Source organism: Neopelma chrysocephalum, unplaced genomic scaffold (genome assembly GCF_003984885.1).
Source record: "Neopelma chrysocephalum unplaced genomic scaffold, ASM398488v2 Primary Assembly neopelma1_45, whole genome shotgun sequence".
Classification (NCBI taxonomy): domain Eukaryota; kingdom Metazoa; phylum Chordata; class Aves; order Passeriformes; family Pipridae; genus Neopelma; species Neopelma chrysocephalum.
The window spans coordinates 5,440,653-5,467,746 of NW_020897704.1; the positions used below are offsets into that span (position 1 = coordinate 5,440,653).

The window sequence follows — 27,094 nt, forward strand, 5'->3', positions numbered from 1 at the left end:
ACTGTTTAGAAAGGAAACATCAGAGTATTTACCAACACAATTAAACTGTGTATAGTGATCTCAATTAGTATATCTTACAAAAAGAAAACAGCTTTGACTGTTCTCTGGTTGGCCAGCTAGAATTCATTAACATAATTAGCATTCACTAAAGGTAAAATTTAGAACAATAATCTACCAAATCTATTAAAATACTATGACAAAAATTTTAAAAATAATCTGTCCAATTTATAAGATAAAGATACTCAAACCACAATTCACTAAACCAACTTTCCCAGTTACTGACTCTTTCTTTCAGGTCAGCTTGCAGGCCATCCCAATGTAATGAGGAAGTTTCTCTCCTTACAATTCATCAAATACAAAGTGGTAGTAGTTTACACAATAAATCAACCTGTTTAAAACTTGCAGCATACATACAGGCATGGCATAGCAGAGATTTAAACAAGGAGTTAGTGCTATAAAACTATCTATTTGAGAGTCAGTTTGAGGACTTTCATTTCTCCAGATAACAACTATGAAAAAAATATGGTTTTCTATTTTAAAATCTTCTTAAATTTTGTAGAGTCCAAGGACCTCACTCAATGATGAAAGAATTTAATAAAACCAGGAGGGTCCTGATTCTGATTTGTGCTTTCAAAGATCAGTTGAGTGACTGAAAAGGGGAGCAGAGAGGACAAATGTTACACAAATACAATTTAAAAGAATATACTATAGATTTATACAAAATCAGTTTATTTAGATCCAATGAAGACTAAGAGAAAGAAACTTGACTTTTTTAAAACTAGATAGACCTATGAAAAGAGTAAGCTGTAGTTCCTCTTGACACTGACCCAGAAGGTCCCTTTCACATATTGTGCTTCAATACTGAGAAGAAAATATCACTAAAATGCAAATACTGAGGAAAAGAGATTATATGGACAGAAACTTCCTACCCAGTAGTTTGTTTAGAATGTGCTGAAGTGGAAACATTTTTTATGCATTAATACATACAGAAAGAGACCTCTCTTTTACAGGTAAAAAAAAATCAACAAAACCCCCATCCTGAAAAATACCATAGGGAGAAGCAAAAAGTGGAAGAAGGAACAGTTCACAAACTCTTTGCAACCAAAAGTACAGTTCACAAGGTTCATAAAACCTCAAAACACAAGGTTTGCCCATCCCTTACCATTAGTCATCTATGAGAAATGTTTCTCCTTGACCTCTGATGAATCCACTCCCTTACATAGTTGTTCCTTTTGCTTTTGGATATGATGCTCTATGTTAGGGTGCTACACACACTGATTTTGAGGAATCTCCATTATGAGAGTGAACCTATATCCCGCAAAAAGAACAGGTGACTTTACTGAGTAGACATAGAAAATTTATAACAGAGACAGGTGACATTCTCTGTGTGTTACACTAGAAGACAACAAATTCCTGCAATAAATTAATTTCCAGCAGACACCACTGAAGCATGGAACTTTGTTCCCCAAAAAGATAAGAAATATGTTTCAGTTGCAGGAAGCATACTGACAGCATTCCCAAGGAGACTGACAACTTACCTTAATTTTCATCAACCCTACTTCCCTGCTATTTTAGGACTTGTGGAAATCTAGAAATGCTATAATAGAAGAGGTGCAAGCAAAACAAATTTGTATGGGCCCACAACCCAGTTTCATACACAGAATTAGTTAACAGGGTTTACTTTCCTTTTCACCCATAATTTTCTGGAACTTACCCTTGGCTGCAGCTACTATTCTACACTAAAGACAGTAGAGTTGCATATTCCTTTGAAATACTTTCAGGAGATCAAACCTGCATATTCTTAAACACAGGAGTTGCAATCCTGGACATACACAGGCCAACTACACAGGAAGTTTGGACTGAAGTGAAAGGGACAATTTATTTCCAATAAAAAAGGAACTGGTTAGTATAAGAATTTTCTTTTAATATCATGTTTCCTTCCAAAGAGACAGATTTTTGCAGTCATGACACAATGCTTACCATTTTCCCTCCACAGTCTTGCTCCCAAAAGTATTAGAAAGCAACTTGATACCAGACTTCAATAGCATTAACACAGAAACTCTGTAAAGCAGCCTTGTATCCTTGCTTGGTAATAATGGGAGAGGGTGGAGTCACATACTATTTGAACAACAAAGCAAACTGTACGCTATGATAAATAAATGCCTGAAAGAAAACACCCTGACCCCGCCTCTGTCTGATTCAAATGAAAAAATACAAGTTTCACTCAAACCACAAATGCACACATGCACACACACATACACACAAACACTGCCATTCTAAGTTTCATGATTTGATGACTGAAGTATTTTGAACAGGTGAATTAGTGCATCAATAAAAACACTGCCCTGTAAATGAGAACTCACAATATTAAACAAATGCATTTCTTTAATGCTTTTATTTTCTAAAAATTTTAAAAGTTTCAAAAATAACTTTCAGAATTTACTCTCTCTATTTGTTCTTAAAGTGCTATGTAAACATTTTGTATTGCTTTTATTGTAGTTTACCACAGCGCTAACTGCTTCCCTCTCATATAGTGTTTTTCTCAGTTCATGCCTTTCCATAGTAACAGCTTTTTGCTCTTTATCAGTGAAGAGCATCTATTCTAGCTCTTCATTGTATTCCCTGTTTCACTGTTCTTCCTTTCTTTCTTGCTGCTTTATCCATCCTCTGTAAATGGAAAGGCCAAATATATTTCTTCACACTTAGATTTCTTGAACTTCTCCCTCTTCTTGACTGTACATGGACAGAAAACTGAAAAGTATCTCCATACTGAATGGCAAGCTGCCAAATCACAGAGTAGCTGCTGTCTTCCTGGTGTCACATAAAAATAAACCATAAGAACAGCCGTAACAGGTAAAAATAAAGATCTCTTTAACCTAGTATGCAATTTCCAACAGTGGTTATTAGCAGGTGCCTAGGGGAGAGTACATGAATGGGACAAGTATAGCATATATAACTTGGATACATTCTCACAGCCTCCAGTAATCTGTAACTCAGAGATATGATCATGTCTTCTATCTCCAAAGAGGTCAAAGAGGCCTAGGGAGACAAAGAATGAAAAAGACTCATAGAACATGCTGCTAAGTGAAGCATAAGTAACTTGAAAGGAGGAAAGAAAACATATCTATAAATTTGTCAAAATATTAAAAGTTACCCTAAATAAGCTTACTTTAGGTACTGGATGTAGTCTAGCCACAGAAGATAGCAGTCTGAATTCTATAATCTAGTTGTGCAGAGTCACAGGCTGCCACTTCCAGATGTACACACATAAGGAGTCCCTAACCTACTTCTGTCAAGACAGGTAATTTGCCTTAAAAGATTTAATTAGCAGGTCTTGCTAACCCTTTTGCCTGAAATAGGTTAGGGAATACTCACAGACCTACAGGCTAGTTGCATTCAGAAGAGAAGCAGTAAGTTCTTCAACTGTGGCAAGTAGACATGACTGGTACTATCAATCCACAGCACTACAGAGCCAGGAATGAGAACAGATACACCCTGTGGCAGCCAATGGTTCCCAGTTTTCCATCATCACAGTGCTGCTGGAGATTGCTACATGTGCAGTTCTGCAAAATGGCAGGCAGTAGCAACGGACAGAGTCCGTCTCCTGTTGGTAGAGTGGAAACTCCTTTGCTTTATGAAATGCAGATATCATTAGCAGAACAGCATCAACGGTCTTCCATGACAGCACTCCTTTACTAATTCTTCTGCTCTAAACTGGGCAAAGTGCTTCCTAGCTTGCTTAAGCCATATCAGCCAAACCCCATCACATTGTTAAAAAATTATTTGAATTAACTTATCTTATTTTTTCAGGAGAAAATAGAAAGAGCTCATGGAAACTTCCACTTTAAGTCAAGGATAATATAAACTATAACAGAAGGTAAAAATATGCACCTAGAAAGTTATAGTAGGTTATATTCAGTTGCAACAGCTGTTTGTAGAGCATACCTGCAACCATAATGTCACAGACAAACCAATATAACTCAGTTTTTACTTAAATTGTCAGTTAATACAAGTTTTGAGCACTGATGCAGGTATTGAAAAAAAAAAGAGAGCATAATTAAATGACACTTAGAGAAATAGATTTCCCTCCCTGCCCAAGTTCATAGTAAGCCAAACATTACTTCTCCCAGGCTCCTAGTCATAACTAACGCAATACTCATTGTGGTTTACTAACCATAGTCTGTTCCAGTTCCTCCAGTGAGGGGACAGGCAGAGCAGGAGAAAGATTTTTATATTCAATGGCTCTTTCTGACACTTTTGCTTATTGCTTTCTATCTACTTAGTAGAGCACATGGGCTTCTGTACAATTACAAAACCTGGGAACTGAATGTTGCAGTGTCATTGGAATTTGATGTTTGGACAAACAGATTTCCTCCTACTAATTTATGGGATCTGAACAGGGTGTTTAAATTGTTCTCTCACAGAAGAAGAGAACTGAAAGCTGTTCCACAGCGAAGGATAGGATACACTACCTTTCTGATTCCACAGGAAATTCATCCATATTGCTTCAAATTCCTCCATATTTGATAACCCAGAAGAAATACTTTGTGACACAATAAATATTTGAAGCCTTCAGACATTCCCATGTGGGACACCTTCTAACATGGCTACTGACAAAACATTTGTGAAGTAGTTGCAATAAATAAAGGAGTGCAACCCCTAAATAGTTAGCTATCACATACTTCAGAGTCTCAGAGCTGCATAATACTCCACATATCATCCATGGGACTGGTTGCTGAAGAATCTGTTTTCCAGAAAGATAAGTCTTGATGAGGAAAGGCAGAGAGAACTGGGTAGGAAAGAGCAAAAGGAACAATGGCTGCTATCATGACTCAACAAAGCATTTGTGTTGGCTTTGTGTGGCAAGATTTTGGTAGTTGGGGTGGAGGCTACAGGATTGACTTCTGTGAGAAGCTACTAGAATCTTTCCCCATGTCTGATGGAGCCAATGCCAACCAGCTCCCAGAATGGAGCCGCTGCTGGTCAAGGCTGAGACCATCAGTGACAGCATCTCTGAGATAACATAGTTAAGAAGCAGCAGGGAAGCTGCACAGCAGCAGTTGCAGCCAGAGAGGGGAGTGAGAATATGGGAGAGAAAGAGCCCTGCAGACACCAGGGTCAGTGAAGAAGAAGGGGGAGGAGGTGCTCTAGGCACCAGAGCTGAGGTTCCCCTGCAGCCCATGGTGAAGACCATGGTGAGGCAACTGTGCCCCTGCAGCCCATGGAGTTCCACACTGGAGCAGAGATCTATCCACCTGCAGCTCCTGGAGGACCACACACTGGAGCAGGTGGACACCCAAAGGAGGCTGCAACCCTGTGGGGATCCCATGCTGGAGCAGACTCATGGTAGGACCTGTGGACCCATGGACAAAGAATCCCATGCTGGAACAGGTTTTCTGGCAAGACGTGTGACCCTGCAGGGGACCCATGCTGTAGCAGCCAGTTCCTGAAGGACTGCACCCCATGGAAAGGACCCACACTGGAGTAGTTCATAAAGAACAACAGCATGTGAGAAGGACTGACATTGGAGAAGTTTGTGCAGGACTATGCATGCACTAAGTTTGTGCATGCCAGAGACTCCATGCTGGAGCAGGGAAAGAATGTGAGGAGTCCTCCATCTGAGGAGGAAGGAGTCGTAGAGACAATGTGTGATGAACTGACCACAGTCCCCATTCCCCATCCCGCTGCACTGCTTAAGTGGGGAGAAGATGGAGAACTCAGGAGTAAAGTTAAGCCTGATAAGAAGGGGTGGGGGGAAGATGTTTTAAGATTTAATTGTAATTTTCTCATTATCCTACTCTGATTTGATTGGTAATAAATTAACTTCCCCAAGTCGAGTTTTGCCCATGAGAGTAATCGGTGAGTGATCTCTCCCTATCCTTATCTCAACCCATGAGCCTTTCATTATTTTTTCTTTTCCCTGTCCAGTTGAGGAGGGGAAGTGACAGAGCAGCTTTTCATGAGCATCTGACACTCAGCCAGGGTCAACCCACCACAGGATTTCAACAAAAGGTGAAAAGATGAATTTCTGAGATCACCTCCCTGTTAGACAAGCATGAGTGTCAGCATAAAGGTGAAATTAAAAATATACAGCCAACAATGGAGGGCTGGACCACAGTAGCTTTAACTTCAATATTCTCCTGCTGCCACCAAACAACACTCAAAAATGTGTTACAGCAGCCTAAGTGAATCTACTTGCTGGCTGTTGCAATGCTGTCTTTACCTTGCTGTTCCTGATCACCTTTAATGATTGACAGACAACTTGCATCTAAGTGCCCTGAGCTTGGTTATTTCTTTACTAGTCTAGTTCTATAATGACAAAGGGATAGACCAACCACAGTTCTACTGGGCACTGACGTGAAAGCAATGGGAATGGTGCGAGTAGAAATAGGCAGGAAGGGAAAAAGAGCACCTCCTTCCACAGTAGCACCCAATATCGCAGTCCACTCAGGCATACTAAGGCCCGTGAGGAAAATAGGTATTCTTACAGGAAAATTGATGGTCCATGTTCAAGGAGAGTTCTACAGTTCCAGCAATGACATTAGTTGTGAAAATGGAAGAAATACTAAGAGAAAGATGGACGAAAAAATCTCATCCATCCTAACACTTCACCTACCTTAACTGAACAGTACTGTACAGTGATGCTATAACTCCCAGCTTTCCTAAGTGCATCAGCATCTAGGTCCAAGAGTCTCCTTTCTTGATCTCTCAGAGCACAAGACCTTCAAAACAAATTCACACACAGCCTAAACATCTTAGGGTGCCCTTGAAGAGCTCAATCCAGCCAACATCTAGAAGTCTGTGCACTATTGTGCCTTCATACCATATCAGTGCTCTTTGGTCTTTATACATTCTTTATTTCTTAAAAAATTCCATCTGAAAGGCACACAACACTATTTTTTATAATATAGTACCACTGGGTCAAGTCACACTTCAAGAGATCTGTAGCAGGACTATCCCAGAAGGTCTTAATACACTATTTCTCTCTTGTTCTCCTTTCAAACAGAAGAAAAATGAGTAAGATTATCACTTTGCCAGAGTCAATTAGTCTTACAACAAGGCAGAAAACTTTGGCGGAAGGTGACATTACCTTGCGCAAAAAAATGTTTTAGGAGTGCCTCTTCTGTTCTTGGCAAGGCATACTCACATCTTTGGGAAGAACAGATGTCATAACCAAAACAAGGAGGAAGTAATGTTCAACTCTTCTGCCTTCAGATATCTTCAGAGAGGTTAGACGAGAGATATCCTATTTGCTGATGAAGCTGCTGATGCAGCTTTTCACCACTGGTATAAAAGCGGGCACACCAGGAACCTTCGGAATGAAAGGCAACTTAATAAATTAACATTTGCAATTTGCTGAAGTAGTAGGTATAGTCTGTAGCAGCCCCTTGGCCAAACAGAATATAATGGTCCTCTTGTTAGAGTATGAAGACATACTGAAGGCATACATAGTGAATTTTGAATACCAGATTTCTGCCATCTTGTTTTTGTATGAAGGAAGCAGTAAGCAATATTTTGCCTGTTGTTGCACATTAAATAGTAAACCACAAGTGTATAAGACATTGTTTGTTCCTTCATACATTATGAAAGGTGTTTTGCTCCTTCAGTTGTTATGGCATTCATTGTTACTAACACTATTATGGCATTTAGAAGTTTGAAGTTAAGAAAAGACTCATTACAGTGACAACTAGTCTAAGAAGAAAGCTTTTCCATTCACTTCTAGTGTGTTCTGTGATTTCTTATCACAGTCTTAAAGTATATCATGCCAACTTGTATCATGTTGTACAGCAGAACCCAGTGTGTTACGATATTCTGTAATCTGCAATGTGTAATTCTGAAACCAGAGCAGGCAATTAATTGCATTTGTTCTTTAATCCTTGCACTGATTATTACTTCCTGTCAAAGGGCAAAGTTTGGTAATATGGATAACTATGTACCCACACACCAAAGACAAACAAACAAAAAAAGATATGCAAGCAGTAAAATATAATTTGACAAGTGAAATTAAAAATGAAACTAAGTACAAGATATTTGACTGCAGTCAGTTAAGTCTATTTTTTTAGATCCTCAAGGCTGATAATCTTTGTTTTATTATCTCTTTGTCCTGAGCATAAAGGGGAGAAAAAAGGGCCCATTTCCTCCAACAAACCAAAGTACACAATGGGAATCATTAGAAATTATAGGACAGCAAGACCACAATTGCATAGATGTGTCTGCAACAGTCTTATTTAAATCTCTCTGATAGCAATGGAAATCCTTTTTAGTTCAGAGGAGAAAATCCATGATTTGAGAAATTAGAACTGGGCCTGAAATCCTTATGAAGCACTGTGGGAATAAACACAAAAGTGTCAATAATAATATGACAATAAATGACAGCAGACATAACACAGCTTCTCTTGGGAATTATTAGAGGTGATCTGGCAGAACTATAATTTGCCTCTTTTTACTTGCACAGAATTTAAAGAAACAATAACTAAATTATACTTTTTATAACGCAAGATTTATCGTTCTTCAGGAAAATCTCAGCTAAAATGATTCAGCCTAAAGATTGCTTTATCTTAATGATCAGACCTAAAAACTGTCACAGACACATCAAGTGCACCTTTGTCCCAAGGGTGGCAGTGGTCTTCCGAGGGGCAAGGCACAAGACTAAGGAAGTAATAAATATTGGACTTTAATCGGGTGGCTCAGGTCTGCAAGTGCTCTCAGACAGGTACTTTTTACACACCTAAACATAGATTTCAACATTCATATCATGAATTTAAATTTTCTTTTTCACCAGAAATTTCATCTTCTATGAAACAGTATGAAAAGCAGTTGTATGGCAAGCAACTCAACATTGACTCATTCTCTTCTAGTTGACTACAGGATAGATTAGTAATTATGAAAGTTTAGATTTAAAATTCAGAGACACTACCTTCAGCCCATGTATTTCACACATTTTCATAATGTAGGAATTTATTATTAAGTTTCTCACATTTTTCTTTTTTTAAGTATTAGTAATATAGATATACCCAATTTCCCTGTGGACAGATGGCAAAGAACAGTAATTAAACATGGAATCAAAAAATGTAAAACATATGTTAAGAAAACCAGGTAATGGGGGAAATTAAAACTATAGGCAGAAAGAATCTGTATTTAATAAGGACAAAATTGATTTCTGATAAAAATTGGGAGTAAAAGAAATCCTAATTCTTGTCAATGTTGTTACAGAGTTAGCAAGAATATAAATTACATCAAAAAAGGCAGATGACAAAATTGTTAATCATGTGGGAAAAGGCAGAGGTGTTCGGCATGTTTCTGTTTATATTTGGAACAAAGCTAAGTGTGCCTTTGTACCATAAAATAATGGTGATATATATTTCCTTTTCCAATATTAGCTAAGGATGATGTTGAAGACAAGCAATTAAAAATAATCACAAAAAAAAAAGGGGCCTGGGTTACTTTCTACCAAGCATTCCAAAATATTGAGTCCTTTGGATCCTCAAGAATTTCAACACATTTTGAAGACTCCAAATTAGCTTTTCATTTCACTTTTTGAAATTTTCTTTGCCAATGCTTCAAAGGTAGAAATCTTATGATGCAAGGTAAACTAGTAGTACAGTTGCAACAGGACTATCAATTAAATTGGGAATTGCTAATGTGTATTATTTAACCCCATCAAATATCACTTCCATTCATAGTATCATAGAATCATATAGGTTGGAAAAGATTCTTAAGATCATGGAGTCCAGTCATAAACTGCCAATCACTGCCAAGTCCACCACTAAACCACGTCCCTGGTTTATGCCATATCTACATACCTTTTAAATACCTCCAGGGATGGTGACTCAACCACTTCCCTGGGCAGCCTCTTCCAGTTGGTATTTATAGGGTCTAAATTTATAAGAGGGCAGTATACAATTGTGTACATTTCTGTTGGTTCCATCTCCGGAAGCATGGTTGATATCTCATTGAAGTGTTACATCAAGTTGTTGCATTTATTTGGAACGATTTACTCAAAATGGTGTAGTTCATTGCTAGCTCACCTGAAACAACATATTAGCACTTCTGAGTGAAGCAAGAGTAAAAAGAGTGAAAGACACAGAGGTTTTCCATGTGAGGAGATAACCCAAACTCTACACAGTAATGGAGGCCACAGTTGTTAGTGAAAGTGCTAGATACCTCAGTCGCTGACCTTAATTAGAACTGCCTATGCAGGCTTTCTCACATGGATTTTAAATACAGATCCTGAAGTACTAAATATTGTCAGACTCAGTATCATAGCCAAGGTCTTCAGAAGCAGAGTGCTGTTAGCTGCCCCTGCTAGTTGTGGAATAGAGAGAGTGGTGCTTGTCATCTGTTTCCTTCTCAAGTGTCATCCAGGAAAAGAGTCCTAGTCAGCATTCCCTAGCCTAAGCAGTGCTGGATAGAGCTTTGGCTTTTCTACTCACCACAGTATTTTAGTACTTTCACTACAGACAAAGTTTCATTCACAAGTGCATGTAGTTGCCCTCTGTCCAGTGCCTCTTTAGACATAAAGACATTTCTGATGAATGTCCACAGTGGCACTGAGAGTTGGTCAAAAGCGATCATCTAAAAACCTCAAATAATACATATTTTTCTTCAACCAGGAAGACCTACTCTCTTGTATGTCCCAATTTTTGTTGTCCAATTGTGTTACCTTGTCTTGGTTCTTTGCAGACACATCTTAGATCAGGCATAAGAGACTTACTATTTTGAAATATGAGTGAAATCACCCTTTCAGAAAGTGTAATAGCATTGTAGTATATTTTTTGCTAAATTGTAACATTTAGGAAACAATTAAAAAATATAAGACACTGATTAACATAACATAAACTACGATATTCTTTGTGAAGTCCACAGAAACATAACAGAAAATGAAATATTATTATCATAAAGTTAGTATACTACTACTGATAAGACACAGTAAAGTGTCCTTTGATCACGCAGTCATATGCAGTTTAGGGTACATACCTTAGTTATCTATGAATAAAACATTGAGCAAGGACAGCCACTGTGTTTTTAATTATAGTACAAATGTTGGAGTACATTCAGCTGAGCCTTGATCAAAGATCATTTAGGGATACTCATTCCTTCCCATCATTTTGTTTTATTATTTTAACAGTACATTAACCAACCAGGTATCAGTGTTTTGTATATGCAAAATAGAATTATTCTTCTCATAATCTGACTTCAAAGAATAGAAAGAGCAGCCTATTCTGACAAGAGTAATTATACGTCCAGAAAAATGTACTCAATACATAACCTTCTCCTCCACATGAACTTGTGTCATCAATACATACACTAACACAGTATTTATGATCCTTTGTACAAAGGCACACACACAAGTTCAGCTTGCTAATGATGCTGTTCTGGGTCTGATACTAACAACACTAGCAGCCACAAGTGGCAGTTCTGCAGAGGACTACACGTGGGATGTGCATGCAGGACTGGAGTTTTTGCTAGTTAATAATTACATCCTTTTAGATTAGCAAAGACCAGGAACACCGGTAGTCAGAAAACTGGGGCACACCCATACAAAGTAATCTGGTGGTTCCCTCCTGTATGTGGTTCAAAGGACAGATCTTATTTCAGTGATTACAGTAACTCTGTGGTATTTTTCTCATTACAGAGTGGTTGAGAAGCTGAAGTGGAGAAAGTGGAGGTGGAAGCACACATAAAGTGACACTGAGATAGTAGGAAAGGTCTGAATGCTTGTCTCTGTTGAATTTTGTCTCATCAAGCCATAATTAGGAACTTACGTAGTTATAAAACTGGTTGAAAACTTTAACTGTTGTTCCAAAGTGCATCCTTCTACTGCACGTAAAATGTGAACTTATTCCATTATGTCCATATTACAACTACTGTATTATTAGAACAGTTCTTGATTTAACTCCCCCACAAACCGTCCATTCAGTCTTTTTTAAATTACCCCTCTTGCTTTTAAAATTAGACATATCTCTCTGTATCAAGTAGAAATTAGTAGCATAGGACCATATAAATATAATATTTTGGTTTACAATGTTGGTATTATGTTTGGGATTAAATTTAGTGTCAAGATTCAAGAAAGATCAAGTGAAGAGTTCACAGCTCTGTTTATTGCCTCTTTTGTAAGAGCTCTGTTTATTGTCTCTTTTTGCAAGTCTTGAGCAATTTTATTATTATCATTATAATTATTGAAAACCAATGAAACTCTTCCATCCATTCTCAAATATAGAAAGACACATTAGTACTGTCACTATCTGTTGTAATGAATTTATTATTAACAAATTACTGAATTATTTTACTGGGAGTACAGCTATATGCCTTTTGGATCACGTCAGAGATACAATGGAATTACCTAAATCTTATAACTATGATGATGACAACCCAGATAGGGCTTTTATATCTTCACATTTCAAAATTTTCATACAAGAATTTTGAAAAGGGAAAGTAGAACAGTATCCAGTTCCATCTCTACTCTAACATTTCTGTAAAACTCAAACAGTCACAAAACCAATACTTTTTTGCTTCATCCCATACTGTCAATTTCCCTCTAAATTTCTATACAAAATCCTTAGAGATCATCTGTTCCAGTGTTTCTCTAATTTTAATGTAAGGATTATGTATTCACCTGTTCATTTTGCCACTTGATAATTTTATGAAAAAACAAATATAAGTAAACCTTGATTTTTTTTTTAATTACTTCTCTTTTTTCCCTCCTTGATTTTATTTGGTGCCTGTGGGCAAACACAAAAATCACTGAACACTTTGTGATGTCTTATTATTTCCACCAATGCATAGATTATAGTTTGAAAAACGCTTATCCACACTATCCCATTGAACAAAACACCGAGATCAATTTTCCACATCATTGCAACAGTTTAAATATAACACTACCGACACAAACAAAATTAAAGCAGAAAATACAGGGCTTTATTAAGAATTGCCTTGTTATACAACTACTCTACTGCTTTGGTTCACTCTGTACAAAGACTCCAGAGCAGGCAGAGGTGGACCATATTTATTACTCCTCACATTCTTTATTCATTGATTTGCCAATGGCAGTATCAACTCATTCCACAAGACAAAGTTGGTTTCCACATTGAAACTTGAGACCTAATAGCCCTTCTGCTATTTTTATCCTCCAATTATAACTCTGAATATTCTTGTTATCACTAAAAATACAATATTCTTTTTAATCTTGTTACATTCTTGGCCTTTGTGACTTGGCAGTGAGTTCCATGCCCTAATTACAAGTTTTATATGTAGAGGTAATTACAGGTTGGGGTTTTTTTATCAGTTTTGAAAGTTACCTTTTAATTCTGCTTGATGTTCCTCTGCTCATGTTAAATGAGAGAGAACACAGTCATCTGATCTACTGTACTTAGACCATTATTTTACTGCACCCTCTTTCTTGATCTTCCCTCCAAAGTGAAAAAAGGCCTAATTTTTCAAACAAGAGTTTTTTCCATATCCTCATTTATTCTCATTACCCTTCCATGATCCCACTTTAGGTCTTCAATACATTTTTTGAAACAGGGAAAACAGCTGCTGAAATTGTGCAATCTCTCTACTGAACACAATGTGCCACCTGCATAACAGTGGAAGATGAGGTCCTGAGAACTCAGTTCTGTGCAGAGCCATGCTTTTCGAGTCATAAATATTAATGATTCAGAGACTTTCCAGTCTGACTTCCCTTGACACAATGTCATGGTATCTAATGCAAATTCTGCATGAAATCTGTAAGTTCTTTTTACACATAAGCATATCTTCTTATTTTAAATCCACTTTCAACACTAGGCCTTCAATTAACAGTAAGCCTCTGTTACCTGCCTGTACTTTACTTCTACAGTTTGTTGTTTTCTCTCAGTTCCCAGGCCAGGAAACTCTTCCTGTGTGACTTACAGAGCTAGAAAACACCAGGTTGGGGAAAAAAAAAATTGTAGATACTTCTAGGCTGTGATGGTAAGAAGTTACTGCTTAACCTTCTATCAAATAAACAAAATAGATTGAGCTACTAGAGCTTCGTTTTTTAAGACATTGGTCCTAAACCTTGCATTCTCCTTGAAAGCCTCTTTAGTTTTTCAACTTCTTTTAACAGTACCTCAGTATTGGTCTCACTAATGCTTAGTGGTAGGAGTCAACTTTGACCAAATACACTCAGTACTTTGAATTATAAAGAGGAAAGATTGTGCCATATGTGGAAATGTAAGGTCAATTACTGATAGAGATGTTAACATCTTTCTGCTGAATGAGTCAGCAGTGCCCTGGTAGCCAGGAGGGCCAACCGTGTCCCGGGGGTCATCAGGCACAGCATCATCAGCTGGTGGACAAAAGTGATTGTCCCGCTCTGCTCTGCACTGGGGCGGCCCTCACATCAAGTACTGTGTGCAGTTTTGGGTACCACAGTATAAAAAAGATACTAAGCTATTCGAGAGCATCCAAAGGAGGGCAATGAGGATGGTGAAGGGTCTGGAGGGGAAACAGTAGTAAGAGCGGCTGAGGTCAGTTGGTCTGTTCAGCCTGGAGAAGAGGAGACTGAGGGGAGACCTCATTGCAGTCTACAACTTCCCCATGATGGGAAGTGGAGGGGTAAGTACTGATCTCTTCACTCTTGTGACCCGTGACAAGACTCAAGGAAATGGCATGAAGCTGACTCGGGGAAGTTTAGGCTGGATATTAGAAAAGCGTTTTTCACCCAGAGGATGGTTAAGCAGTGCAACAGGCTCCCCAGGGAAGTAGCCACAGCACCAGGCTTGGGCCTGACAGAGTTCAAGAAGCATTTGGTAACACTCTCAGACACATGGTGTGACTCTTGGGGTGTCCTGTGTAGGGCCAAGAGCTGGACTCAATGATCCTGATCGGTCCCTTCCAACTGAGCATATTCTATGATCCTATGATTCTCTAACCATTCTTAATTCTAGCAGTGTGTTCTTAAATGTAAAGAAGTAAAGAGAGGTTGTGGCTTCATAAGACACACTGGTCAAAAGAAAAACACTGAAGTTGCTGAAAGAAGTGTCCTAACAACTGATCTAGCAGAGTCAGACATATCTGTTATACATCCTAATTTGCAAGCAAATAAGCAGCTACAGCAGGAGCCTTCCTTAGCAGTGCAGTGCATATATGACTGAGCTCAACAACAGAAAGGAAGAATATGGGACCAGTGGAAGTGGGCACATGATGAGAAGGAATACAGGAGCATTGGCCAGGTGCACAGGGATGGAATTAGAGAGCCAGTGCTTCCATGCAGTTAAAATTGGTGAAGGATGGCATGGGTAAGGACACTTTTGCAGCAAAATGGGAGACTGAGTAAAATCTAGGCCCCCTGCTGAATGCAGCAGGTGACCTTGTGACACAGCACACATGTACTCACTTTGTCTCAGTATCTACCGGCACAGTCTGCCTGCAGGCCTCCCAGAGTTCCACGTCAAGTAGAAGGAACAAGTCAAGGTCTAATTAAACAAGCTAGAAATGTCATACAAGTCCATGGGATTGGACAGGATACATTTGAGAGTACTAAGCGTGCCCGCAAAAATCATTGGAAGGGCACTCTCTCCCTTGTGAAAGGTCACAGTGATCCGAGGAGGTTTCTGACAAATGCAAAAATGTTACGTCTGTCTTAGAAAATTGCAATAAGGAATATCTGGGTGATGAATGGCTGATTAACCTTCTCTCAGTTGCTGGGAAAATTATGGAGCAAGTACTCATGGAAATCATTTCCATTTCCACAACAACAAAAATGTTATTGAGAGGAGACATCTTGAATTTCCCAAGGGCAAACTGTGCTTAGCTACTCTGATTGCCCTCTACAACTACATTACCAGGCTCTCTGGGTGAGGTTAGAATAGATATTGTTCCTCTTTTCTTTAGCCAGGCCTTTGATACAGTGTTTCAGCATCCAGATAGAGGTGGACTACAAGGTGGGTTAAAAACTGATCAGATCACAGGCCTCAAGAGGTAGATAATAACTGTTTCATATCCAATTCGCCAGCAATTCCAAGGGGTATTTCCTGGGATCAAAACACAGGCTGATATTATTTAACGTTTTCATCTGTAACTTGCATGATGAGACCCTTTGGAAGTACAAGGTGATGCCAAATCAGGGGAATTGAAGTTCCAAAAAGACAAATGCCAAGGTTCCGCATCTGGGACAGGATACACCTATGGAGAAGTGCAGGCTGGAACTAACGGTTCTGCAAGAGAGGACCCAGTGGACCACAAACCAACAAAGTCAGCAGCGTGTGCTTGTGGTAACGAAGAGTAACCACATCTTGGAGTGCATTAGGAAGACCACAGACAGCAGGTCAAGGGACATGATTATTGCCCTCTATTCAGCACATATGAAGTCACATCTAGAGCACTGTGTTCGGTTTGTTCTCTTGCCAAATAAAAGAAAGACTGAAGAGAATTGAGTGAAGGGTTATTAAGTGTGGAGGATCAATTGTCGGATTGGGAAAGATACAAGAAGTGGAGAGAGCTGTATGGAAATTGAATAGACTGTGAACTTTGAACACACCAAATGGACCTTCACATCACGGACTGACTGTTACTTTCCCCAGTTATACTGTGTTATTTGTTCCTACTGTTGTGCTTCTGTTTGTCACTGGTTTTTATGAAATTTTAATGTACCCTCCATGTTAGCCCTTCTTCCCCCTCAGACTTTCCCGCCTTAAGTTGTTTACCCCCTTGTTCTCCCCTGCTTTCCCGCTCCTCTGTTACTGATTGGCTAAGGTTTGCCGCAGTGCAGAGTGAGCTCTCATTGGCCCTTTCCCCTAGATACTCCAAGGTTACACCTACCTCTCCCTTATTCTCCAATCATTGTTTTCCCTGGGTTGTCAATCCCATGCTCCTCCCCAGTTCTGAATCTTCCCCTCAGACCTACCCTATTTAAGTCCCTGTTTTCCCTTAATAAACTGGCATTGCTTCACCGACCTTCAACTGTGTCTTGACCCCCATTCGCAGTGCCGCGTCCCCATTCCCTTTGCCCCTCGGGCCGTGGCAATTAAGGTAGCTAGGAGCTTTGACATATAAGGAGGTTGAGGGACCTAGGAATACCAATATTCTTATCAACTTTAATGGGCATTTACTGCCAGAGCATGCTTAGCAACATTCCTTATGTTCTTATTATGAGACCAGATGCATTTTGGTAGTTCCGTCCAGAAGACCTACAATGGCTATAAGTATATATTAGAGCCCACTAATGTCACCAGTGCAGTACCTAGTGATGATGTGCCACAGCAAACTTTGAACTGAGTTCCACACAGACATTAAAAGGTAGCCTGAATGTAGTACTGTCCTGCAAGCAGAAACTCCCATGGCTCTTCCATATTTCTGTGCCTGACAAACTCACTCCTTCTTGGAGACTGTTGCACAGAAAAAATGAATTCTACAGCAAACTGGCATCCTACCCATGAATGATTTTCCATTTATAGTTGCAAAGCCACTGCTAACTAGTTTATAAAATATTTCTGCAACTATAATTGTTTGGAACCACTGAACTGCATGTTCCAAGTCAGATCAAAGGAGCACCACAAACCCATGAAAGGCTTATGTGTAAAGACAGGGTAAATTCCATGTCTGGGATCCATCTGTAATTCTGTCAAACCAAGATGCTTGTAGCTGTATACAAGTTAAATGTCTGTCTGCCAAAATTATGTGGATGAAGAACAAATACTCCCCTATCGCTTTTTTTTTACAGTAACTACCTTGTTTTATTTCATGTTAGATACGTAATAACCTCCCTTTTACACTGTTGTGAAAATATAAATCAGATTGGGAGTTACATCAATGCCAGAATTGATCACGGAATTTTCAATTAGCATTTTGCTACAAATGTAGATGTGTAAAAGTATGCCATATTCTTTTGACTCAAAATATTACAGCTGACACAGCTGAAGAAGATGTAGCTTAAACTCAGCAGGATTTTGAGGGAACTGTATCATTTTCCTGAACGGGTTCAAGGCAAGTGTATGACTGATTTACTACAGATTGGCAACACAAAGATTCATTTAAGATATTCCAAATATAGTTGGAATGAAAAGGCTCAATGTTTTTACATTTGCACACTAGGATATATGCATGATTTTTCATGTTTTGCCATGTAAAAAAGTAGTAATTAATATCAACTTGCAGTGTTAATTCCCTAAATAATTAGCACTTACACATATTAATATTTCATGCCAGTTCTCTCTACTTAAAAATATTTTCTATTTCAATAACTTGAGATTTCATTTTGGAAGTGAGAAATACTTCCTCTCCATTTAAAACAATACTCATAACAAGCCACTGACAAGGGTTACAACGGCAGATACAGCTAAATATTTTAAAATAAGCCTGGAACATGTACTGTGAGATCACAAAATCTACTCTTTGTAGTTGTTTACATTTCAGCAGCAATAAACATAAGTATAGCATGCCTATACTACTACTGGGAGAAACTTGCTAAAAACTTATTTAATGTGATTTGAGACAGCCAAAAGGCAGGATATGTAATGCAAATAAAAATAACAATAATATAAAAAAGCAGCTTTCTTATTGCTTTATCTGATAAATCCAAATCATTAGCTTTAAGAAAAAAAAGTAATTCATAAACATGGAAGCTCCTGAATTCTTCAGCTTCTCAATAAACTCCATGATTTATTTTGGAGCCTTTGCAAATGCCATGGTCCGCAAGAGAGGTGGTACCTTTCATAGCCCAACTGATCTAGCTTCAAAAAATACATTCTGGGACATGAAGGGTTGAAATCTCGCCTGAAAACTTGACCTTTACATCAGCTGGTCTAATCTAATAAAAGAAATTACCTCTCCCTAGAAGTCCTTGCTTTGTTTATGGGTACGACTGCCTGACATTACAGCACTCCTATTATCAGGCAATGCCAACTGCAAGGATCAGGGTGGGAAGGGCTGCCAAGTGCTTGTCCAAAAACACCCTCACGTTGGGGATCCCCGTGAAGCACCGATATCTGCATTTTTTTCCTGTTGTGCACCTGGCCCGCGGTGTGACAGGGGCGGCGGTGCCAGGGGCTGTCTGCAGACGTCGTGGTGCTCCCCGGCTGAGCGCCTTCCCTGTGCTCACTCGCGTCTGGGCCGAGCTCTCGGTAGCTGCTGGAGATTAAGATATTGTTGCCCGCACAGGACCGCACTCAATATCTAAAGCAGTGGCCCAGGGCTTTGCTGGACAGACGCTCGCCAAGATCCTCCGGATGCCCCCGGGCTTCCCTCTTCCCCTGGGCTCCCCCAACTGCCTCGGTCTCCCCCAACAGCGGCGGGGGCCCGACCACCGTTACGGGACCGGGCGCGGGCAGCCCCGCGAGCCCCGCCGGCGGGACGCGCCCGCGCCGCGATTCCTGTTGATCCAGCGCCCCCTGCGGGGCGGGGCGGGCAGGACGGAGACGGCAGCGCCGGGAAGTGGAACAGCTCCGTGCCCTCTCCCGACGCGGCGCCTCGTCGGGACGGGGAGCGGAGAGAAGCCCTGAGCCGAGTCGCGCCGCCGGAGCTGCGGCGCCCGCCGTCGCGCCGCACCGGCCCCGCGAGGCTTCCGCACAGGGGAGGTGACTGACGGAGGCAGGCACGGAGGGCAGGCGCCGGCGTCCCCCCGCCTTGGCACGGCGCCGGGCTGCGCCAAGCCGAGGGGGCAGCACCGGGGAGAGGGAACCGCCGCGGAGGGCGGGGGAGCGCCGCGTGCTGACTGGGGAGCATCGGCTGGCTGAACCGTCGCGCCTGCGCTACGCGCACTACAGGCTGGCTCCGCGGAGCCACCGTGCCCCGGCTCTGTTGGCGTCCCGCCCCTGCGCAGCCCCGGCCGCGGCGGTCCGGCCCGGTCCGGCTCGGCTCGCAGCGCCTTTCCCGCAGCCCAGGGCGAGGCGGGGCGGGTTCGGCGCCGCTGCATTCACGGCATTCCCGCCCTGCCACCGCCCGGCCGCGCGCCACCGCATGCAAATGAGAACGCTCCCCATTGGCCGCACCGGGAGCCCTTTGAAAGGGCGCGCGGCGATTGGCCGCGCGCGGCGCTAACGCACGCCGGAGGATCTCCTCCCGCTCCGTCCTTTTTTTTTTTTTTTCGCCGCTAATGTGTGATGCGTTCCCTCTCAGACAGGGTGTAACTGTGCGCGCCGCTTACTACAAACAAGTAGTTCCCAGCCCCCCGCCCTCCCCGCGCTCGCCCGCGCGGTGGGGCGGGTACGGGACGCTGCAGTCGCGGCCGCCGCCCCGCGGGCGCCCCGGCGCGGAGGGGAGGGGGCGGCGGGGGCGGTGGGGAGAGGTGTTCCCCCCTCCCCTCCCCCGCGGAGGGATATCCTTGGCGCGCTTGCCGCACTCTGCCCGCACCAAAATATTGGGAGTTAAGAGGCGGCTCGGCGGCGCCGCCGGCTCAGAAGCGCGCGGGCAGCTCGGCGGCGGCGCGATCGGTCCTGTGCCCGCCACGGCTCTACTGCGGTGCCCAGCCCGCTCCTGCCGCCGCGGCCCCCGCAGGGGCGGGCTCCACGCACGGCCCCGCACCCCCCGGACTCGCCTGCCTCCGGGGAGGGCTCTACTTCTGGCTGCGCCTGCCTGCGCCCCGAGCGGCTCTCGCCGGCTGGAAGAGGGAGCGCGGGAGCGGCGCGCTCGCTGACTGCGTTTCTCCAGAGGACTTGGTGCGACTGGCGCCTGGATCGCTGCCGGCCGGGACACCCCCTCCCCCCCAGGACTCCGTCGGTGCCTGCTCCCGACCGAGGAAGGAGCTGCGCAGAAGATATCGGCGGCCCGCCGCCCTCCGCCGGCTCCGGAGCGAGGAGAGCCGCGCCAAGCGCTGAGCCGGGAGGACGCCGGCGGAGCTACCGCCGGGGACTCGCCGTTTTCCCCCACTCAGAAGATGTTGCTCTCTAAGTTCGGCTCGCTGGCGCACATCTGCAGCCCCAGTATGGACCACTTGCCTGTGAAGATCCTCCAGCCAGGTACGGGGCTAGGGTGTCCCCTGCCAGCGCCGCGCCGGTGGGCGCGGGTCGACCCCGCGTTGCCGGGGCCGGAATCTCGCAGCCCCCGGAGCTGCATTTGGGGTTTTTATTTTTTTTTCTTAATTGAAGAAGACAATATATTAAAAAAAAAAAAAGCCTCGGTCGGAATCAGGGCAGCGCGCACAGTACGCGTCCGCTGGGCAGAGCATTTGTGGGCTTTTATTTTTTTTTAATTTTTTTTTTTTTTAATTTCGGGCGCAGCACGGCTGCGGACACTGACGCGAGTGTTTCCCTCTCGTTTCCCCAGTGAAAGTGGAGAAGGAGCCGTTTGATAAAGTCTACCAGGTGGGCTCCGTACTGGGCAGCGGGGGCTTCGGCACCGTGTACGCGGGGAGCAGGATCGCCGACGGGCTGCCGGTGAGGAGCGGGGCGCCCGGGCGGGGGCGGCGGGCGGGATCGCGGCGCGGGAATCTGCGGGCGCGGGAAGCGGCGGGCGCGGCCGGCCCGGCCCTTCGGCGGCGGAGCGCAGGCTGAGCCCGCCCCGCCGCTCACGGCGCCTCCTTTCTCCCCGCTCTGCAGGTTGCCGTGAAGCATGTGGTGAAGGAGCGGGTGACCGAGTGGGGTACGATTGTAAGTACCTGGGGGGGACTCCGGGGGTGCCGCGGGGCTCCACCGCGGCGGGGCCATTGTGTGGGTGGCGGGGCCCGCCCCGCTGGCGCGGCCTCTGCGTCGGGAGGGAATTTGGCGGGGGTTCGCCGCCGCAGCGCCGCGCCCGCCCCTCGGACTGCGGCAGCGGCGGAGGGGGGCCCGTCGGCCGCGCCCTCTTTCCCCGCCATGCACGCCCTCCTCCCTCTTGCCCCTCCCCACCTCCTCCCCTCGGCGAGGGGGCGCCCCGGGCCGCGCCGCCCCCCCGCTGACCCGCGTCCCCCTCTCTCTGCTCAGAGCGGCGTCATGGTGCCCCTGGAGATCGTACTCCTGAAGAAGGTGGGCTCCGGCTTCAGAGGGGTCATCAAGCTGCTGGACTGGTACGAGCGGCCCGACGGCTATCTGATCATCATGGAGCGGCCCGAGCTGGTGAAGGACCTGTTCGACTTCATCACGGAGAAGGGCGCTCTTGACGAGGAGACGGCCCGCGGGTTCTTCCGGCAGGTGCTGGAGGCGGTGCGCCACTGCTACGGCTGCGGCGTGGTGCACCGGGACATCAAGGACGAGAACTTGCTGGTTGACCTCCGCACGGGCGAGCTGAAGCTCATCGACTTCGGCTCGGGAGCCCTCCTCAAGGACACAGTCTATACCGACTTCGACGGTACGTGTCCTCCCTGTACGGGGGGCAGACCCCTGCTCACCTCCTGGGGTGATGCCCACCTTAGAACCACCGCTTAGAACGTTCCCAGTGCCTGGCAGCAGCGAGCAGTGCCCCTGACACGGGGGTTCATATCAGGTCTACCGGTAATGGAAACCTGTGGACCCGAAGCAGCTTAGGGGTGTTTAGTTGCGTAGGAAAAAAGCGATTCCATGCAGTGACGCAGCAGTTTCTGTTTCCCTGTCTTGGAAAAAGCGGTTTTTTTTCCTAGAGGGCGATCTGTTTACATGGAGGCTTTGCCAGTGTCGGATGTTTCCATGTGTGGATATGCAGTTCTTATATGCAGTGCTTTTTTTAACTCGGAGCGGTACCTCCCCTTCCCATTCCGGCAGTGTCCTGGAAATCCCGCATTGCAGATTTTAAAGCGATGGGGATATAAGTGTGCTCCCTCAAAATGACTTGATGTAGATTTCAGGGCCAGGGTCGATGCTTTAGAGGTGGGAAAGCTGAACATAAGCCAGTGTGTGACCAGAGAGAGCATTTCCCCCAGTCCTTGGTGTGTGACTGATATAACGGGGCCTCGCTCCCCCCGTTTCCCCCGCCCCCAGCTGCCGCACTCACATCTGTTTGTTGTGAAACCCGAAGCCCTGCCGCACGTGACCCTCGGCATCACGAATTCCCCGTTTTGTTTGGTATCCAAGGAGCCCGCGGGCACCGGAGGGAGGGGAAGGGTGGGGAGGCGGGTTGGGAAAAACTGCCGCATAGAAGCCCGAGGGGGGCCTTAAAAACACAGAAATCGTAAGCGGCCCTATTTTGTTTACTGCCCTGTGGAATTGGATAAAGCAGATTAGCTCCATGTAATGCGGGCAGACCTGAGTTTCACCTTCTTGTCGCCCTCTCCTCCTCCCCGCCAGCCCCCTTTGTCCTTTTGTGTCTATTTTTGGTGTGATGCTGCAGACGCCACGTGGTCAGTGAAAGGGAGCTCGCCTCAGTAAACAGTCAGCTGATGGGGCTGTGTTATTCCTTGCAACGAAATAGCACAACCGGATGGGCCAAGTCTGTTGATGGTGTAACCCCGCAGATGACCTGAAATTACACCGCTAATGGCTTTGGCCTGTAAAAAATTGAAAGCTTCTTTTTTTTTTTTTTTAATTCCCAAATGTCAAATTCATGAATTTAATTTAGGCCTGCCAGAAGGAGCTGAACAACGAGGAAGCACTTTAAACCTTTTTTTTTTTTTCTTCTTTCAGGAACGAGAGTATACAGCCCTCCAGAGTGGATCAGATACCACAGATACCATGGGCGATCAGCAACAGTATGGTCTCTGGGAGTTCTGCTGTATGATATGGTTTGTGGAGACATCCCTTTTGAGCAAGATGAAGAAATCTTGAGGGGACGGTTATACTTCAGGAGAAGAATTTCACCTGGTGAGTTCTATAGGGGTCAAGTGGTTTTTTGGGTTTTTTAAATAATCCTGTACATTTGAGCTTGTACGGGTGGATTTTTATTGCTCGGGATTGTCTTTTTTTACTTTCTTAGTATAACATAGCTTTCTTTTTTTTTTTGGTACAGAATGTCAACAGCTGATCAAATGGTGCCTTTCACTGAGGCCTTCAGACAGACCAACACTTGAGCAAATTTTTGACCATCAATGGATGCACAAATCTGAAGTAGTGAAGTCTGAGGACTGTGACATAAGGCTACGGACCCTTGATACTGATGTATCTAGCACAAGTTCAAGTAATGAGAGTCTGTGAATTACTAAGGACCTCGCACTGGGAGGGGAGCTACAAGCAGAAAGACCACAGTGCTGCTGCCAATACATAGGAGGGGCTAGAAAAATGCATTCATTATTCTGTAGTTGAATCTTTGTCTGAGGGACTTGATTTTGTTTTCCCCCTTTGCTGGTTTCTGCTTTGGAATGAGAGATTTCCTTTGGAAACGCTGATGTTTGGGAGTTGCAGGCCAGTACTTAGTCAAAGACTGACCTTATTAAGAAAGCAGTGACCTCTTGAATACATGGTAAACTTTTTTGCTCTCATAGAGCCTGGACTAGATTTTATTTGCTTTTGAGTGCCTTTTTGAAAGCTGCTTCAGTGGGACTTTCTTTTTTGAGCTGTCTATGTCCAAAGAAGATCCAGTTCATTATAGGAATTTGCTCCCTTTAGACTCAGTGCTGGAGGAAGCAGCTCCTATGATGCATTGGAGAACCTGTTTGGTGATTGAATGAAGTAGTCCCATCCACTGGTGATGGAATACTTGAACACAGACATTTCACTCTGTCCCCCCCCGCCCTTTCCAAATCGAACCCACCTCTGCTGCTCAAAATATTTCCTATAGCCTGCACAGAAATATGAACAGGTATATCGGCTTCTTTGTCAGAAACATTTATTCATGTTTCCTTTTATCATCTCTACCATTGGGCATGAGAAGCCCCTTTCTCAACTCCCCCTGGCCTTTTGTCACCCTGCGAGTCTTAAAGTATGTATGGGCATGATGAATGCACAATCAATGCAATATTCAAGGACTTTTACTTTTTTTTTCCATACCTGTATAATATGTTTATGTAAACTTGGTTTTTCCCATGTACTATACAATTATTTATTGTTTGGAATTTAGAAGACCTCCCACAGTTTTCAGCTGTGGCTATTTATTTGGTTAATTTATTTGGTTAGAATTATTCAACACTGTGCTTTCCCCTCCTTCTCTCCATGGGAATTCTAGTGGTTTGCCCATGGCACTTTTTTTTCTGCATTCCTGTTAACTTTTTGTTAAAAAAAAATAAAATTCTGACCTTATCAGTTTTTTTGTTGGAAGATGGGAAATTGTTGTACAAAGTCTAATTTAAGGGAAATAGAATGACTTTCTAAAGTTAGTCAGTATGCCTTTTGTCTGGTATTGTTGTACCAGAAATGTAAAGTAATGCTGTTTGGAAGGGTTTTAAATTATTGACATTGTACAGTCTCCGTGCATTGGCTCTGGAAGGTAGAGTGGCAGAGTCATAAACCTTAATTTATTTTAATAGCTGTGTTTCTGTGATCTGGTTGCATTTATGCAGCTTGGATTTGAATTTTTTTTCTTCTGTTTAACAGTGTGAAATGTATGGAGATCATATTTTTTATACAGGTATTTCAATTAAAATTTTGTATATAACAATTCTGTGTTTGTGTGCTTTTATCTTAACTATCAAGTTACTCTTGATGGTAGCTGGGGAACACACTCTGTTGTCATCTCAAACACTGTTACCATCTTACTCTGTCAAAGGCATGCAGCAGCTGACCTTGAGTAGGTATATGGACTATGCCATTACACAGTGATCGTTTTAGGAGAACTAAGCAATCCCTCATCTGGACTGTATCTACTCCTTGATTACTGTACTTGATTTTGGACTGAAGAAGGAGTACAATAGAACAGCACTAATGGCCTACATTAAAGGGAATAGGCCTGTAATTGTGAGACTTTTAACTGTAAACTGTGAATAACTGAAATACCAGTGTCTTCGAGTATAACAAGGAAAGATTTCTATAGCTGCTGGTGGTTACTGTTTTCACGGTTGACATGTTTACTTTCCATTACATTCAGTTTCCTTCTTCCTGGGGGTGGATGAGGACTTCCTGTGCCTTTACAGGAAAGGGACAGCATTCTTGGAGAGCAGGGCGACTTGTTTTCCTTCAACTCCCTTAGATTATCTGAAAAGACTGCTGTGTCACTTGATAAAGTACAGGGGAGTATGTGCTGTTCTCATCTATAGCAAAGAGCAAGAGAAATGTCCTCAGCATTTGTCTTGGCACGTTGGGAGTCAAGTCCTGCAGATTATCGAGTTCATCCTGCTGCCTCTGCAGCCGGAGACTGACCTGACTTGGTCTTTTTGTGGGGGTGGTAGCGATTTACTAGATTTAACTACCACAGAGGGATATTTACCACAAGGTATATTTAAGGATGTGTTCGTACTTAAAGGTGCTGTGTAGTTCTCAGATAAAGGGCTAGGCTTAGCATCTGTGGGGTTTATGTTATTTCCCTTTCTGGGGATCTTTCTGCCAGCTCATCTGCTATTATTTTGGTTCCCTGTGGGGAATATATCGCTGACATCACATCAAGCTCCTGATGCTAAGTAGTTCAGACTCAAAATGCCTGTAAATAGCAGGAGGTAAAGCTGAAGGAAAAAGATCATTTATGGTCTGTGCAGTTCTCTGAAGACATGGAGGGAAGGTGCATAGCTTTTACTTGGCATAAAAAAAGTTCAAATTACTCTATTCGGGGGGGAAAAAAAACACCTAACCACAGTTATGTCCATCAATTTCTTTACTATGTTTTCTGCTTTTGTTCCTTTTTCATTTTAGACTTGCTTCTCCAGTTTTTAATGAAAATCTGTACATATACTCAACCTAGTCCCTAAGAAACTCCCACATACATGAAAAACCCTATTGGAGCTCTATTCATAGAAGTAAAAGATTCTATGGTTAAGATTACTTAGGAAAATCACATAATGTCCTAAGAGAAGAATGCTTAAAAGTGAATATTTTGAATTTTGCTTGGAAATGAGAGATTTCTTTTGCTTAAGAGGGAAGGATTCAGGTACACTACAGGAGAGATGATCCCAGCGCCTACTGCAGTTCTTTAGGGAAACACGTTTCTAACCACAAGTGGTCCCTGGAGAAATTCCAGTAGCTGACAGTAATTAACATCTTCCACTCCAGTGGCTTCATATGTTCACAGCTGTAGAGAGAGATGGCAGCGAGGCCACACGGGTGAGCTTCAAAAGGCTACCAGAAAAGCGATTCTAAAACCACGTTTGTAAAGCGATTGTTGATTGCTGAGCTAGGGACTTTCAACATTTCCACAGGAGCTGATGTTACTCTCCTTAGCTTCACAGAGA

The 27,094-nt window shown here is 43.3% G+C and overlaps 1 protein-coding gene across 1 annotated transcript; it reads left to right on the top strand.

Moving 5' to 3' along the window:
* The first annotated feature begins 20,367 nt into the window (after positions 1–20,367).
* Positions 20,368–25,374, top strand: PIM3 (Pim-3 proto-oncogene, serine/threonine kinase). The gene is made up of 6 exons (XM_027679234.1): positions 20,368–20,915; positions 21,223–21,332; positions 21,495–21,545; positions 21,858–22,221; positions 23,469–23,645; positions 23,791–25,374. Exons 1-6 carry the CDS (start codon positions 20,834–20,836, stop codon positions 23,973–23,975), a joined length of 969 nt encoding a protein of 322 aa, XP_027535035.1. The 5' UTR covers positions 20,368–20,833; the 3' UTR covers positions 23,976–25,374.
* Positions 25,375–27,094: the final 1,720 nt, after the last annotated feature.

Bases quoted from the DNA above. Each gene is read 5' to 3' on its own strand.
- PIM3 (XM_027679234.1), top strand. From the start codon at position 20,834: ATGTTGCTCTCTAAGTTCGGCTCGCTGGCGCACATCTGCAGCCCCAGT. The intron at 21,333-21,494 runs GTGAGGAGCGGG...CCCGCTCTGCAG, and splicing joins GGATCGCCGACGGGCTGCCG to GTTGCCGTGAAGCATGTGGT. The intron at 21,546-21,857 runs GTAAGTACCTGG...CTCTCTGCTCAG, and splicing joins TGACCGAGTGGGGTACGATT to AGCGGCGTCATGGTGCCCCT.